This window comes from Passer montanus, unplaced genomic scaffold (assembly GCF_014805655.1).
Source record: "Passer montanus isolate IOZ18808 unplaced genomic scaffold, ASM1480565v1 scaffold16, whole genome shotgun sequence".
Taxonomy (NCBI): Eukaryota; Metazoa; Chordata; class Aves; order Passeriformes; family Passeridae; genus Passer; species Passer montanus.
The window spans coordinates 6,856,186-6,874,178 of record NW_024363160.1 but is presented as its reverse complement, the minus strand read 5'-3'; the positions used below and the strand labels follow the sequence as shown (position 1 = coordinate 6,874,178).

At 37.2% G+C, this 17,993-nt stretch overlaps 1 protein-coding gene across 2 annotated transcripts in view; it reads right to left on the bottom strand.

The window, feature by feature from the left end:
* Positions 1-468: 468 nt before the first annotated feature.
* ARMC1 (armadillo repeat containing 1) overlaps positions 469-17,993 on the bottom strand; it is a 33,482-nt gene continuing 15,957 nt past the window's right edge. The window contains exons 4-7 of one of the 2 annotated variants that reach the window (XM_039702957.1): positions 6,789-6,978; positions 3,449-3,565; positions 3,293-3,365; positions 469-2,746 (exon numbers count right to left, since the gene is read on the bottom strand). In XM_039702957.1, coding sequence (XP_039558891.1) covers positions 2,745-2,746; positions 3,293-3,365; positions 3,449-3,565; positions 6,789-6,978 — 382 coding nt within the window. In that variant the 3' untranslated portion in view covers positions 469-2,744. Of the gene's footprint in view, positions 2,747-3,264; positions 3,366-3,448; positions 3,566-6,788; positions 6,979-17,993 lie in introns of those variants that run through there. The other variant, XM_039702959.1, reaches the window with a different exon arrangement.

Below are 17,993 nucleotides of genomic sequence, written 5' to 3'. Positions count from 1 at the left end.
AAAAGGGTTTTCTTATTCTTCATCTGACCTCTGAAAAAGTATAAGCATAAAGTTAATGAGTCTGTGTTATGACTTCCCCCCCAGTTTTATCAAAGAAATTTATTCAGAAGTGTTGATTTTTCTTAATTTCCCCAATGAAATATGACCTACATAGCATCAGTTATTAAAACAAAAAGCTAATGTCCAAAAAAGCCCCCTAAGAATCAATTTGAGATAACATCCTCAAGAATCATCTGCTTACCTACTTTTTACAAAAAACTTTGTTTGAAATGTAAGCATGTTCTACACACATACAAAAGAGCTACTGTAACATACAGCACAGGAGTCACTAAAACTGGACATCTGCATTCCTCGCTATCAAAACAAAGATGAATACACTTCTAAAACCACAAGTAGCTTAAAAGAATGGCAGAACATTTAAGAAGGCACCAGATTTTCTTTAGACATTTAAGAAGGCACCAGTCATGCTTTGTTTAGTTATATTATCCTTTATTATTTTACAATGTATTTCAAAAACTTTTACAGATACCTTAAACTGTTCTACAAGAGCTGCAATACTGTCATAAAAGCACACCTACAGACCGAATGCACAAACGAACTGTAATACCTACTGGTATTGAACCATTAATATCCAAAGGGTGTAGTCTTTTAGTAAATAGATGTGCAGTAATGCAAATGCAAACAGATGTTAATGCAGAAAAACAAAACTCTGCATTCATGGCTATAGAACAGAGGACTTTTCAAACACATTTGGTACTGTAACATTCTAGACAGCAATATGAAGAGCATTACATATTTAAAGCAATACATGCCCTGAAAAGCCTGTATTTTCAATCTGTGCGTGTAAACCTGAATCAAAAATAAACTAGATATATTAAAAAACATGAGACATCTAGTCTGCCAACAAGATTTTGGGTTTTTTTTTTCCTTAGAATGACAATTAACCTGGGTGGGTGAACTCTGACCTGCATTATTATTATTATTATTATTATTTTACATTATCATATCCTCAGCATTTCTGTAGTACTATGACAGCCTGTGGGTTTTTTTTTTTAATTTATTCCTTGTGCATTGGCACAGAAGAATAACTTTGATGCATCAAATTTCTTTTCTGAGTCTCCAAGTGGTAAATATGATTCATATTATAGCAAATACATTACCACAAAAAAGCACTGTATAACAACGTTTATAACATGTTTCAAAGTTCTCAGCTGTATTTCTCTGGTGCAACAAAGCAGGGGCACTGCAGCTTTCAAGCACTGTGTATTGAATCCTCTCACGCACAGTGTTTACTAAAAGCTTAGATATATGTTATTCTCTACCTACAGAAGTTTTGCTTTTATTATCACTTCTGCTCACAGGAATTCCTAAGACATCTTTAGACTTATACTGTCTGTAAGTTACAGGGCAAAGCCAATTGTTTGCATATGTTTTCAAGCCAAGCTGATGTATTTTCATGGGAGTCTCATGAAAGACATTAGGAGGAAACAGTAATTTCATATCAGGATTGTTAGGGGGAAACAAACAAAAAAAGAGGCAAAATTTACAAATGTGGCACTGTGGCAAAAGAGGCATTCTGTCCTGCTTTACACTTCAAGTTTAAAGTTTTAGTTACCATTAAATATTTCCTAACAGTAAATACCATTCCTTCATCAAATATAATCTACATTCCTCTATTCTCTGCAGGCAGAGCTGCAATGGGTCATCACTACATTAGACCACAGCTTTTTCTGCTAGTCTTCCCAGCTAGCCTAAACAGCAGTCAGTGGTATTTATTAGTTATATATATGTAAATATATATATCAGTCAGTCACACCCATCATTACAAATATGTTCTAGTTTATTTACTGTACAATGTATGTATACATATTTGTGTTTTTTCAGTCCCTTTTTTCTTAAGCACTCCAATGGTTAAGGGCAGGCTGGGAAAAACATCAATATACATAAAAGGGTTACACATTTCAAGTCTGTAGTGATTCTAGTTTTAACAGCAAAAGGGGATCCTCGTGCTCATGCTGTGAACACTGCTGGCAAAAACAAAGGCCAAAAAAAGAGGCAGACTATTTTTCTCTGGAGTCAAAATCTAGAAAATTGAACAAAACAAAGGGATGTAGTCCAAAGGGATGTAGAAATGAAAAGGGTGTTTCATTCAATGTACAACTGGAGCTATTAAGAATTTTCTTTCACAGAGGCCCTGAGACGAGTTGAATGGATTCTCTACCATGTGTTTCATGTGAAGTCAAACTTAACTTAAAGCTCTATAGGTTTAGCATAAACATTTGGTATATAAGAGTGGACCCATTTTTAAAAAGTGAAGCAATAAAATTTGCATGGAAAACTAATGAAGGAACAATTTGATTGGAGGCCTCTGTCCTTTGACCCCTGCCCTATCAGGCTAAACATCCAATAAAATGTAAAATGCAGCATAAATTTGCTTAATCTAAAATTTTCGTGATGATTTATTGCAAATTGCACTTGGCAGTTCACCACACCAATGGAAAACTGGCCCCCTTGTTGGTTCATTCACACAGTCTTTCAACACCAAATACAAGTCACCAGTAGAAAGATCTTGATAGAAAGTTTGCTGCTGTGCTGAGCCAACTTGCTGCACCTTCTGGGTGTGACCCAACACGAGACACTGCTTTGTCCTGTTCCTTAGTAGGGCTCTCATCTTCTGGCAAATACTCAGGTAGATCTGTGTTCTGCTCTACTTCCACTGGAGTATCTTGGAACGGAACTAGCATCTGGGAAAGCACAACAGATTAAAATTACGTCAAATGTAACTTAAAAGAATGAATCAAAGTTAAAACAGACACATGTTCAGGGTGACAGGCATGCACATTGTGAGACTCCTCTCCATTGCCCTATAGAGCAAAAACATAAATGGAACCTACTATGCTTAGAAGATACAAAAGTAAAAGCTTGGGCTTAATAGGGAAGAGAAAGTATCAAGTAAATACAGACCACCTTTTAGTGTAGTAGTTGTGAAACAAAAGCACAGCAGCAACTCCAGCCAAGAAAACCCACCACTTTCATTGTGACTCTTTTCACATCATTATGGAGATAATCCATTACAGTACTTTTGTCCTTCTTCTGAACAATAATTTCTGTATAACTGTTCTATGGATTCATATCCTGACACAGGATATCCTTGATTCCCCTCATACTTGATGTCTAACAGTCATGCTTGAAAAATTTTGCCTACCATCAGATGTTATGGGCATGGAGGGGCTGATATTGAAGATTCAGTCCGCTGTAACAATTGCTATTTAGACAGAGATCCTACCTCCTCACTCTCCACTTTCACTTTTCACAACTTGCTGTGCCTTCATAACTTTGGTTGATGCTATTGCCGTTGCCAGCGCCTACAAACAGACAGAAAAAATCCAGAGCTCAGTGCAACAGAATGCAATAATGTGAGGATCTGGGGGGGTTACAAAGCACTTACCTCTGCTTTTAAATCTGAGCGAATTCGGACCACGCACCTTTGAACAGCCATTTGAAAGGTAAAACTAATAACACCTTTAATTTTCAACAAGGCTTCTTCACAAAGATTCCTTCGAGACTGAAAAACAAACAAAGTCCCACAACTGAAAAACATACCATGTGAAAATGCTCACAATTAATTGTGTTCCTGTATGTCTCAAAGAACATGGTTACAAAAGTGTGGTTGTAGTAACAGAAAAACTAAGACTTACATTTTAGTGCACAAATATTAGACTCTCTTGCCACAGAAGAAAAATTTGCTTACACTTTAGAAGTCAAAGAAGGATGGAATCAACTGTAAATAATTAGAGAAAAGTGCTGAAAAGCAAAGAATGTTTTTCTCTGTGTGATCAGCTAAACAGTCCCCTCTGGTTAAGTTCTGATTGACTGAAGTGCTCATTGATGAGTAGTTAGTGTTTAAGTTGCTATTTATCAGACACCTTGGCTCCATACTGACTGAATGCATCAAAGCAGCTGTTGTACCTTTCAGCTGCTTCATCTGCGGGAGCTCACAGACATCACGGCACAGCACATGCTTAATTCTTATTTTAAAGGGAAAATATCTGGCTGATAACCCACAGAGTGTCATGTTTAAAGCAAGAGACATCACCTACTGTGCTGTAACATTACATTGACCCATACCAGATGCATCTCCTACATTACCTTAGAATGTTCCATTTTTTCCCTTTTAATATTTGTACAAGATGGTTGCAACAGAATTAAAGTACACTTGGAGAGACTGCCAGCACAAAAGGGGATAAAAAAAGATGGACTGTATCAGAAATAAATTGACAGCCTTTACATAGGGTTTAAAATAATTATATACTTTTCTTCTCATGCAAGGTTTCAAATAATTAGTTATTTCAAAGTATATTTGTATTAGTTGCCAAATAATCACCAGTCAGTATTCACTGTGTGCACAATAAGCAAATTAAATTATTTTAATCTCTGGAAGAATGAACTAAAGCAGTTTGGGTTTGTTTTTTTTTTTTATCAGTTTAGCATATATATTGAAACAATTCATTTGTGTAAGTTTATGTATTGACATAGCTAACATTTTTGCATTTTCCAAAAAATAACTTTGTCAGACAGGCTACCTTTACTGTAGAAAGAAAATACTTGATGCAAAGATGATAGGCTGCCTTACACAAGTGAAAGTTGAAGCCTACATCTGGACACAGCAAGCAACACTTTCATAGCTTATTAGCCTAAAAAAATAAATTCATATATGGGTGTGTACCAACTCTGTGACAGAATTCAGCTTTTTACTCTTCAGATCCCATGTGAATCACAGGCACCTCAGTTTATTTCAAAATGAAGCTTTCAGTGATCAGATAACTGGTGAATAATTTCTTAAAAGACAAAACTTATTAAGGTCCACACAAACTCCTTAACAAGCTGGCAACTTGGCAGGCACCAGCTTTGCACAGGCATACTTTACAAACGGCATTTGACAGGCAGGTAGCCACAAACCCCAGCAATACATAACTTCTGCATGGTACTCCTGAAGCATGGGCACAGGTAAAATTTTGGATATTTCCTTACACATCAAACCCTGATTACCATGCCACTCACAAACACTACTATAATGTACAGACTAGAAAACTGACTGAGAGACACAACAAAAACTCCCGAGTTACTGCCTTGTTTTTTATCTTTATCACCAAATTTGATTATTAGATCTTAAAATTAAAACACCACACTAAACAACAAACGACCTTTCCCCTCTCTTCCTGAAACAATCAATTATCTACTATTTGAGGTTTTGAAATCCACAAGCATTTGTAGGACCTGCAAGCATTCCTAACAGCAGCTTCCATTTACAAATGTAAATGACTGAGAACACCACGTCTAAAGCTCTGTGTTTACTCACTATGCCTTTTCAAACTCATACATGCACCCTAATATTTTCTGCTACTTAAGTCAGGAATAAACTATTGAATGAAACTAAATGGCTTTTGTTGCTCACGAGGTTTAACACCCTCCCAGTCCCAACTTATCATAACACTTAAAACAGCATTACGGGGATGTTTAACTTCTGGTGAGCATCTCTAAACATTTCTTTAATCATCTGATGAAATACAGAGCTACGTACACCAGCTATCTCAGCCTGTGCACAGACAGATCTTCTAGGAAAACATGCTGGTGTGATCTACCTGCAGTTTTGCTCTCTAAAGGTGAGTATCTGAATACTCTATGCTTTTTCACTATACCTTTACCTCAGCATTGCAGAGAGAAAACTCCACAAATATTGCTAAGTTCCATCTGTTGAAGAAAAAGGCATGCTTTTAAGACAGAATTGGACTACAGGCAAAATATCTAAACTCACAAAGTAGAAGTGGATGAAATTTCTTGCTTGGAGATACCTGTGAACAAATAAATCAACTACAAGCTTAAAAACAACAACCTATGGGACTGAATTAAAAAAAATTCACAGAGTAGCAAAGCCAATGGTGTTGACAAAGCACTGCCTTTCTCGACAGAGCAAGTGCTGGAAGGCCAAAACTGTAAAAAATATTTGTATAAAGTGAGCTAGAGCAGCATGTTATTTCTAAAGAAATTAACTATGGTCTTATGAAAATAGAACAGTGGGTATGCTGTTGGTAAACTGGGCCCGTGGACATGCTTACTTGGCAGAATGTAAAGCAACAAAGCAAAGGATCAGGTTTGATCATTTAAAATGGGTACAAAACTGAAAGATACAGAGTCCGGAGGGCACTTGTGGATAACGTGCTTAAAGAGCCTACATGCTGTTTGGCAGCCGTAAAAAGGCAAACATGGCCCTGGGGTGTTATCTGCAGGGGTATGGTAGATAAATCTGTAGAAGTTATTCTGACATTACATAAAGACTCAGTGAGACCTCATTAATTCAAATGCCATTCTGGTCACTATGGTAGAAAAGATCTCACAGACAATGAAAAGATGCAGCAAAACCAGCTCAAAGAAAATATAGCATTTCTAAATTAAGAATAATAAAAAAACTCCCAGTGTCTGAAATCTCTCATAACTAAAACAAAACTTTTTTTAGATAAACACACTTACACAACCACAAGAGATCCTTAAGTGAAAAATGCTGTAGGCACCTTGTTCACTTTATTTCTTGAAAACCCATCAAGTAAATGGCCTTTAAGCATCTTCTTTAGGTGTTCTGAGTAAGCTCAATTTATGCAATATTTTATACCTATCTCATGCTTCCAAATACAATTCACAGAAATTGCTGACAACTGATGATGTCATACAAGGAGCCTCACCAGGTTTCTGGGGTTAAAATAAATCTCAGTAAACTCTGAAGCTTTCCTTACCGAGTCATCAAGGCCATCTATATGCAAAACCACTGTCTTGGCACGTTTGTTTGTGCTGCCAAGGAAGAACTGTGCTTTCCGCCGACGATAATTCATCTCATTCGCATTGTCCATGTCTGACATGTTGGAAGACTGAAGGATGTCATAGACTTCAGAAGCCAGAAGTTTAGTCTCTCCTGGTGTAGTGGTCCTGAAAGAAGAAAAAGGGACTAAGATTTCCAAGTATTTGTTTTCACATTAGTACTGCAAAAAGCTATTGATTACATCCTTGCAACTGGAATATTCCATGTGGTACAGTCAAGACATGGCAAAAATGTTACATGGGGAGAGCAGAAATTGGGTAAAACTATTTTCTTTTCCCAATTCCAATTTTTATGTCAATTTGTTGATCCTATGCTCATTATAAACAGGCCTGTTCTCAAACAATATGAGCACAGTTTACATCAATTTGACAACTACAAGCCAAACACGGTAGTGCCATGGTCAGTGCTCCTTTGTGTTACTTTGTGCTCCAGTGCTCCAGGGTTACTTTGTGTTGAGCTTTATTTTTTTATAATAGAACTTCTCCAACTGCCTTGTGACATGTTTTGTTTCCCACTTTCCTTGCTACATAATAAAAATAATTTCTCTGTAGAACTGGCATTTTCCTGAAATTTTCTTCTCCAAAGTTACCCAGCATCAGCAGCACAGCAGAAACACAAATTTTCTTGAAGAATCCAAAGGTTATTCCTGATTAGACTAAAATTTATGGTATAAATTATAGGATAGCTTTTTTTTAGATAGAAAAAAGTAGATAAAAGTCTCAACATATATTGAATTGTTAAGATTTAATTAAAACTAATTTTAATCAGATACTAATATAAATCTGTTGTCCAAATTCAGCCTTGCTTTAATTATGTTAGTGACTTAAAGCTTTGTGTAGAAACAAAATTATTACTGCATCAACTTGCAATTAATTTTAAAATGATGAATGACAGCTTTGCTGCTTTGTTTAGCAAACACTAAGTAAGTAACAAGTACCTTTAGATTTATTTTTTTTTCCATTTGACTTCCTTAATTACCAGACATTAAACACATTTTCCATCCTACCATATGGACAAGAGAGAACACTAAAGAAAGCATGATAGGAGTTCTTGGCTTGTGGGGGTCTCAGCTAGCCTTTTTTTTTTTACTTCTCTGCACCTTCTTTTGAATAGCACCCATTTGGAAAGGAAAAAGTCAGTTCTTGTGATAATTCAGTAGATTAACTACATGCAAAGGGAAAAAAAATAAAGAGAAGAAAGTGGTAATAAGCAAATAACCAAGATCTAGAAAGGGAAAGCAGTCCAACATATGTTCAGTTTTAAAACGCTCATGTTCTGCTTTCCTACACTGAGAAATCACTTATGTTAATGCACAGAAACAAGTGCTGGGAACTCACAAAGATTTCAACTTCATCCTTCCGTCATTTATTACATAAAGTAATAGAACTGATGATAAAGCCATGCAACTGGATGTCCTGAGGTAGTAATAAATCAGCTTTTGCTAAAGTGATAGCTTATCAAGAGATTAAGGAATTAACCCACCTATTAGTTTTGCCAATTTCTTTCAACAATCCTGTCCATATAAAGTGATTTACAATAGACAAGTTTTATTTTTGGTAGTTTAAATACAGCTCACTAAGCAAACTATTCAAAATGTCACTATTCCACCTACAGCACCCACGATGCACTTGGTAAGGGGTTTTGCTTCAAAACAATTGTACTTTTGCATCAGAGAGTTAAAAAAAGTCATAAAGACAAATGAGAAATACAAGCATCCTTAATACTTGCCTTATATATATGCATATATATACTAATCTATGCAAAATAAAGAGAATTTAAAGCTGTCACTATGTCAGCAAATATAAAATATTCAAGTGCCTAAAAAATCAACAGTGATTTTCATATATGTTTTATTCTCTCCACATTACAGTTGGCACAGTTCTTGAAAACCAATGATCTGCTATTAACTGCACAACTGAAACAACCTGGTGACTTTAAAACACAAAAGTAAATTGGGTCTTATTTGACACAGTTATTCTGAGATCTTCCGAAAACAAGTCTATACTGATAAATTTTATGTGCATACACACATATACATGCACACACTCAAAGAAGTTACTCAGAGCACACATACACACACACTCTCAAACAAGATACTCAGATAATTTCCTGTATTTTTTCCAAAGAGTGGATTACCACTATCTACCACTAAGTTACCCTTATTACCTTGAAAAAAAAAGGAATAAATGCAAGACTTTAATCTTATTTAAAGAGAATCAGTAATAAGCAACTGACTGTGTTGTCGTTACCCTTATTACCTTGAAAAAAAAAAAAAAAGAACAAATGCAAGACTTTAATAAGCAAGTGACTGTGTAATAAAAAGCAGTAAGAAACTCAGACACTACACTACAGGGGCAAAGACAATGGCTGCCACTTAGAAATACCAGATTGCAAAACAATCTCAAGTGAAGGTGTTCACCAGTTTTACACTGCAGAAACAAAATACTATACTTTCATCAACTCAGTTGAACAAAGATGCCCAAAATTCCTGACAAAACCTTTTACAATTTAAAATATACTGGTAAAATGAGTGAATACAAATTTTCAGCAACCTGTTATTCCTTCATTAAAGTAATTTCTGCAATAGCTGTAAAAATAATGGGAACATTTATATCTTAATATCAGATTAGATAAAAGGAATTTTTTATGATGAGCATGGTGAAACACTGGCACAGACTGCCCATAGAAACAGTCGATGTCCAAACCCTGGAACCATTCAACATCAAATTGGACAATTCAATTGCAGATATCCCTGCACATTGCAGGGGGTTTGGACTAGAGGATCTTTAAAGGTCCCTTCCAACCCAAACTACTCTATGATTCTACGACCTTTAAGGAAACAAGTATAATAAATCCTCTTGGTTGCAAAACCGAGGTGATGTTCAATGGTGAGTCTGTTACCTTACATACTATATTGCTAATAAAAACGAATACAATGAAATTGCACATAAAAATGAACCACAGAACAGTGGAATTTTTTTTAAAAAACTACCGTAACTCATGAGCTATGGTTTTTTTGCCTAATATGAGAAAACTTAAGGAGAAGAGTCCTGAGGGCACTGACACCAGTGCTCCCAGCACCAGTGTGTCAGTAGCTTCAGATGACACTGCCCACAGCTGTCTGACCCAGCCTCCTGCCACCACCAGAGCAGCACAAGGGAACTCTTGCTCTCCCCCTCTCCCACTCCAGAATGGCACTTTAGTCACCACTGAAGGTGCAGGTGCATACTATAAATTCACTGTACAGCTAGAGCTTGTTTGAGAACAATCAACCATTGAAAAGCTCACCAAGGGACACAGTACAGACCCCACTGCTGGAGATTTTCAAGATACAGTTGGACAGGACACAAGATAGTCTCATCTAGGTCCCCTTTCCCAGGAAAAGTTGGACCAGATCATCTTCTGAGGTCCCTTCCAAGCTGGGCTGTTCTGTGATTCTATGACTAGTGTTCTGCTACCCTGCTAGGGAAATGGTAGAATCTACTTAGAGCAGAGTAACAGCTGGCAAGAGCTGGTTACCATCTCTTTCAGAGGTGGTAACATCTTATACTACTTCAGCAAGATTCAGAAGATGCCTGTCAGAAACCCAAGCTTTTAGTTTTCACTGTCTTCCTGAATTCCTGTCATCCTAGATTGCCGCCTGTCCTTCCATCATGTTTACCCAAGGCTGGCTGTATAAGAAATATGAACACAGAATCCAAGTGACACGTGCTGTATCTGTCATAAGAGGATACAAGAAATAGTTCTCATTTTCTACACTATTATTAGAAATAACTTTTTTAACATGGTCCAAGTACTGCAGAGGTTTTATTAGCATAGCAAGATATTTGTTAAAGTTTTAGCTAACCTTAAAGGACATGGAAACTATGGCTACAACTGCAAAGGTATGTGTGATGTGGGCAGAGTATGGATGCTTGGGAAGAATGTGGAAGTAGTGTACAGCATTATGGCTGAACAAATAGCATGTGACTGAACTAAACATGCAGCATCATAAATGATAATGGAAGGGCATGACAACCTTCCTACCATAGCTTCATCTGATGCAAACGTAACACAGACTTAGATTCTTCCTTTGGAAGAAGCACAAAGACTGAGAAAGACTACTATAGTGATTTTCCCCTTTTAGAGAAGGGTGAGACATAAATAAGTTTATAAATATGTACATGGGGGCGTGAGTGTGTAAAAAATAATCTTATCTTTTTTAAGTGATAATATTTTATGCATCTTTTTAAAAATAAACCTGTGTACATACTTGTAAATTACATACTAACTTCTGCACCAGAAGAAACCTGTAACCCTGTTCAAAGTAGAGCAGATGCTGTGCATAAGCACAGGAACTATTACATGACTTTCCTTAGTGGCATCCATTGTGCTCTAAAGACACATCAGCCAAACATGTAACTAACACACTACACAACAGCATTTCATTACTGTGTTTCTACTGAGTTTATAACCTTGACACAATAACCTTTTCGAATAAAAGACGGGATTTTTCTTTACCCAAGACTCAATTACATGCCAGACTCTATTGAAAGGAGAAGAAAGTCATGCCTGAGCACCCCAGGAACCTTCTAAAATGAAACTACTGGCTTCACTAGGATGGGAGAGCAAATGGGTACTGTCTGTTGACACTGGCCCTTACACAATCCCCAAGAAGAAGCTGATGCAGGATGGACTGGCTGACCAGATTGTGATGTGGACTGAAAACTGGCTAGATGGTCAGGCCCAGGAGGTGGTGATCAAGGGCATGAAACTCAGTTGGAGGTCAGTATCTATCAGTGTACATCAGAGATCAACACAAGGTCCCATTCTATTCAGTATCTTCATTAAAAATTTGGGGCACAATGGACCCTTAACAAGATGTGCAGATGACACAAAACAGGAAAGAGTGACAGATACATCAGACAGCTGTGCCAGAGAGACCTCAACAAGCTGGAGAAACGGGCTAACAAGCATCTCATCAAGTTCAACAACAGCAAATGCAAAGACCTGCATCTGGGGAAGAGCAGACCCAGGCACCACTCAGATGAGGCACAATCCCGTGGTTCTGGGCAATGTGTTTAGGTGCCTATGCCTGAGTAGATGGGAGCTGGACCCATGACCTGCAGAGGTCCTTTCCAACCTCAATCACCCTGTGAGTCTGTGAACACATATGAAGAAGTCACTAAGGAAATTCAAACAGCAATATACATGGAGCACATCCATTTTTACCTACTTGTGGATCTCCAATCTTTCAGGTTAAGAATATTTTAGAAGATAGGCTTTTATGTAAGTAAAGCAAAAATTTATTTAATTTTCCTACGAACTATTTTCCTTACACATTGTCTTCCAAAGAGTTCTGTATGACAGCTTACATAACTCTAATGCATTTGATAATTAGAAAGACTGATTTCAGAAACTTCCTGTTCTCATATTTAGAGTTCATTGCTCAGTCCTAAATTGTTCTATCTTAAGGCATCATGAACTAAAAGCAAGACTAGACACAAAAAGGAAGGCATTGTTCTCAAAGTCATTAGAACTTGTCAGTTGGTATTGCTGATGTTTTCATGTTCATAGAATCATCCTAGAATGGTAAAGGCTGGAAGATGACCCTGAAGATCACCTAGTTCCAACCCTCCTGCCGTGGGCAGCAACACCTTCAACTCGACCACTCGTTACTCAGAGCTGCATCCAACCTGGCCTTGAACACCTCCAGGAATGGTACATGCACAGCCTCCCTAGGCAACCCGCCCCACCTCAGGTTACAGCAAGATCTCATTACACACAGTCATCACAGAAAAATTACACTTTATAATAACAATTTAGAAACTTTTGATACAAAATTTAAAAATCCAATGGTTCACTGGTTCAAACATGATACTGACTTCAGGAGTACACTGCTACCAGGTTTCTCACTCCAAATATATAATTTCTTTGTAATTCTACTTAGCGCAATAACTGTATTCAGTAAATAAAAGTATAAAGAGTATAAAGACAAAGATGAGATCACACAGGAAAACTAAAGAAATATTTTAATCTCAAGTAGCTTCACAATATAGATCAAAAAGTCAGTGTATAAAAGCTCACTCAGTAGTTCACACTGTTACTCTCTTACCTGAATCTGATATAGCTTGAGTATTTAATTTGTAATGAGTGGACCAATCTCAGGCTGCTTCTGATGGGTCTCTTTTCCCCAGGGTTGCCCATGAGCAAGAGAACCAAAGACAGACAGAGAAACCATTCTCAGCTTCTAGGTTCAGAATTGGGCATCACTTGCTTCTCAAGGCTGACCTGTGGGGCTGTCCTGTGCAGAGCCAGGAGCTGAACTCGATGGTCATTGTGGACCCCCTCCAACTGAGGATGTTTTACCATTCTCAGGATACATAGAGAAGAACTACAGCTCATTCCTCTCCTCCTGGAGAAGAGCTACAGCTCATTTGTCTAAACTGAGAAACATCTGTGAGAAAAGGGCACCTATGACAGAACTCACAGCCCAGAACTCTAAGATGTCTAAACTGAGAAACATCTGTGAGAAAAGGGCACCTATGACAGAACTCACGGCCCAGAACTCTGTTAAGATCCAAGCAAGGAAATTGATACAGGAGAATTGTATATTTGCAGTATACCACTTACATAACAACACTTTTCACATAGAGAGTGTCTGCCCTATATATATTTTCAGTTGGCATGGTCCCATAAGTAAGAGAGCATGACATATATCATTACAAATCATGGAAAAAGGCTGTGGTACAGCCAAACAGAAAAGGTGGACATGCACTGTATGGTTCATCACTTGCTCTTGCTCACTAATACTTGGGAAACCAACACAATGTAAAGAGCAGCTCTGTAAAAGCAAAAGGAAAAGTAGCTAACAGTAGTGATGGAAAGATAAACTCTAAACACAAAACTAAGGAAACCGATCTAGACATTTTAAAGTTAACTCAGGTAAAATTTCCTGCATTGACATTTCAAGGATTTTACACAGTGATGGAAAGTAGAACCTTAAAATGCAGATCCGTAAAAAGAATCCACTACACAATTCAAGTCTAACAAATATCAAGTTTGAAGACAAAAACCATCTTCATTATCCAAGTTAAGGCTACAATATTTGACAAGACCTCGGCAAATGCCATCCTAAATAGCCTACTCATAAATTAGAAGTATAAACAACTCTCTGACTTAACTTGCAGTCATAGAAGAATCCTAAATCACTGAACATAACAAAGGACTGAATGTGTAATTTTTCTTTCTAAACGCTACTTTGAGAGATCTCATTTACACAGTGATGCAAGCACCTTTTCAAAAAGTTAAGAGAAAACCTATCATCACATAGAAGCAGATATTTTCATTTGATCCCAATCCTCTTCATACTTACAAGCACCGTCCCTATATTTTTCCCCAGGATCCTAAGTAGTGATATTTTCAGCCATCATTTTATTTCCATAACAAACTTCATTCATTGCAATGCATATAGTAGCCCATATGACACAAAAAGCACAAGTAAGAATTTCACGGATTGACACAAATTCTATCACTCTGTTTTATCACTGTCAGGCAAGTGCATGCATATCACAACATTTAAAGTATATAAGTGATAGAGATTTATCATTTAGTCATGGGTAACAAATGGCTAGTCAACAGATACTCAGATCACTATGCTTTAAGATCACTGATGTATTTGTTTCCAGGTGAACAATTTCTTTTGGAATACATTCTTCCTATACTTAAAGACAGAAGTAGTTTCCAACAACTAAAGGGAGCAGTAAGCTGCAAAGAGTTGTTACATTCCATAAGAGGGGGTTGGGAAATCACTAATCTTTGATTTTAGAAGTGAGACACAGTGATTGACATGGTTTTGATGAAAACTTTGAGCATGAATGACAACCCTAAAGAAAGAGCATGGTATTAGAGAAAAAGCAATCTGTTTCAAGACAGTTATCTGATCTAGGCTTTTCTGCCTGTTCTGCTCCAGTGCCAGGGCAAGATTCTTTCTTATCTCCAAGAACGCTGCTCTTTCTTGTAAGCTTTTAGTGCATCCCGTGATGCAGTGGGCTCACTCATAAGCACATGACTGCTCTCCTGACTCGTTCCAGGCAGCAGGCACATTACTTGAAAACAACTGGAAGAGTAGCATTACTCCAGCACACACCTTCTCAGAGTCCCAGCATGGAGCTACTTTCATGCTACACCTCAGCTCCCTCTAGCCCCAAAAACACAACAAAGACCAGATAACATCATAGAGCAGCTGACAAAACGATTATCACTGGCTTTCTGAAAAGAAAAAAAGTCAAAATCCTGAAGAACACGGACAGCAGGATCCTTATGTTGGTCAATAACAATACAGAAAGCATATTAGTGGCTTAACAACAGGAAAAACAAGAGAACCTGTAGGACTGACCAAGCCTTGAGTGACAGAATAAGCAGCAGCACCATGGATATTCAAACCCCAAAACCAAGCAGGTGGACTGCTCAAGGAACCTATGCCCAGCCTGGCTACAGTAGTGTTATGTGCCTACACTTCAGCGGTATCAACCACGTGCTCCATGGCAACAAGGCAAGGTCACACAGATTTTCCTAGACTGCTCCCTAGAACTGAAAGACGCCTGTCATTTGGCAAGCCTTCCACACACTACTCAGGTCATAGCTGTGACAATTTGACCAGAAGACGCTAAACTAAAAAGCTTGTAATGAACAAGGAAATCTGATGTCTTAAGGCTGATTTTGTACTTAAGACATACCCCACTGAAATTAGGAGCAAGGATTGGATTTCTTAATGCCACTTCCAGCTCAGTTTATGTCATATACCTACTGGCCCTAAAGATGTACAGAAACCCCAGGAAATTGCTGGGATGTTCTGAAGACAAACAAACAAAAAATCCTAAATATTAAATGAGTTGTAAATAAGAATAAAAGCATACTACAATCCCACTTACTGCTGTAAAATCAGTGACTGTGGTATAATTTAAACATTTAGCAAATTGATTAATTACCCATACTTAGAACATTTTCCTGATTCATTCCATTGTCCTCTGATCACAAGAGAATGAACTTTCAAGAATGGGATAACAGATTTGAACATATGCCATATGCTTAACCCAGCTATTCATCCAATTTTGTTTAACTCTTGCTATTTATACACTAAATGGAAAATCAACTTTTGATCTCCCACAGCTTGGTATCTACCATATGGACATACTACATAAAAAAAAAGACACAGGGCCTGTTAACTCAACTCAAAAGGCTTCATAGCAGCATTTGTTAGACATGAGTCCACATAAAAGACAAACTCCATGTTGAATTTCACAGTAGCTAATTCCAACATCTTGCCTGGTAATGAACAGTAATAATTTCATGGATGGCAAAAATCATGTTTATGATGTTTATTATAGGGTTTCAACAAATTGCATCAGGGCTAAAAAAAAAAATAAAATCTTAAGGACAATAACTGACTCTTTGGTCTTTGGTTCTTTGTAATGAAAGATGTAAAATGTGGCATTAAAAAGCCAGCTCTTCCTGGGAATGATGCTGTGGTGGCCAGGTAGAAGTACTGGTAGTGCTGAAATCAGTCTCAGCACAGAAGCATTTCAGAAACATCTTGGAGGAAGCCAACCACCTTCTTGTGTTATCAGCATGCAAACAGCACTAAGTGTATAATATAATAATAGTTTATTATAGTCTATAATTATCTGGAAAACCCATTTACATCTTAAAATCCCCAATGTTTATTTTAGTTTTTAAAAGTAAGGTTCATCTGATTATTTCCCTGAAATTTACTGGAGAAAAGTTTTAAAAAAAGAAAACAAAGGGTTTGAAAGCTCTAGGAAGATTCAGGCTTCCCTGAACAAAGCCTGTATAAATAATAAGAACTTAACTACAGCAGCAATCTGTCCCAAAGGAAAAAAATGCAGGTTTAATCTATGTAGGCATACCTATGTCTAAGCTTTGTATTTGATGAATTTGCTAATATAGTTAATATTAATTCAGTAGAGACTCAAAGTAGGTAACTAGTGAAACACCATGTTTTCCTGCCCTTAAACTACTTATTTATTAGCAAGGAACTTGCTTTTTTATTTTTAAGTAAGCCAGTATTAGCAGCTTCATTTCTAGTCAAGGGGACTGCAAAATAGGTTGAAGCATAAAACAAGGTTTAAAAAATGTGTTGTGGGAGCTTGATGATGTACTGTATAAATACAGCATGTGCTAGCAATTTAAACTTGTTTCAAGTTATTAGACAGGACTTTCCACTGCAAAATCCAATAGAAATTCTGCCAAAAGATATTGTAGCAGGTACTGCAAAACAACAAAGTATCAAAACATATTCCTGGATAGAAATACATCCAATTGAGAATCACATAAAATTCACTTCCTTCTAAAATAACAGCTCCATCCAGAAACTACTAATGAAGGCTGTATCATCATTAGTAAGTTCTCAAGCACTTCCCCTGGTAGCATTTATTGCCTGTAATACCCAACTGAAACCACATAGGTTCTAACCACACACCAGCACCGTACTACATTTATTGATCAAGCAGCCCTCAGGAAAAAAAAAATAATAAAAGGGTAATCCACTTATGGGTTTTTAGAAAAAAATCTGCAATTTTTTTGGGATGCTTACTATGTAGGTCAAAGACCAGGGACAAATACCACCTGTGGACAAGGTCACTGTAAACCAAATGTAGACATCTGACACTGGCAGGAGAAGGAGAGAAACCGTGTTAAGAATGTATCAATGTCCTTTTTTCTAAAGTAAATTACTCCAGCCTACAATACTGTCAATCCACACCTGCATTAGTATTAAATACTTCACCACACAAATTGTTACTTTAATTTCAAAGCATCTTAAGCCTTCTTAGCTCTTAATTCTAGTAAGCATCAGTAGAAGTCAGCATATTGAAGAATCTACCTCAGCAGTTTTTCTTGTAAACTCAATAGTAACCAGAGAAGGTCACTGTATTCCTGAAATGCTTTCACCACCAGCTGATGACAAGGTTTATCGAGCATTAGAGGCATCCATTACCATTAGAGGCACTGCCATCACTAATCCTGACTCTTCTGCCAATCCACTTAAATCTCTACCCTTCAACACAGGTACAAAACTGCACCACAAAAAGAAAAGAAGCTGCCTTTTGGCACACCATGTCAG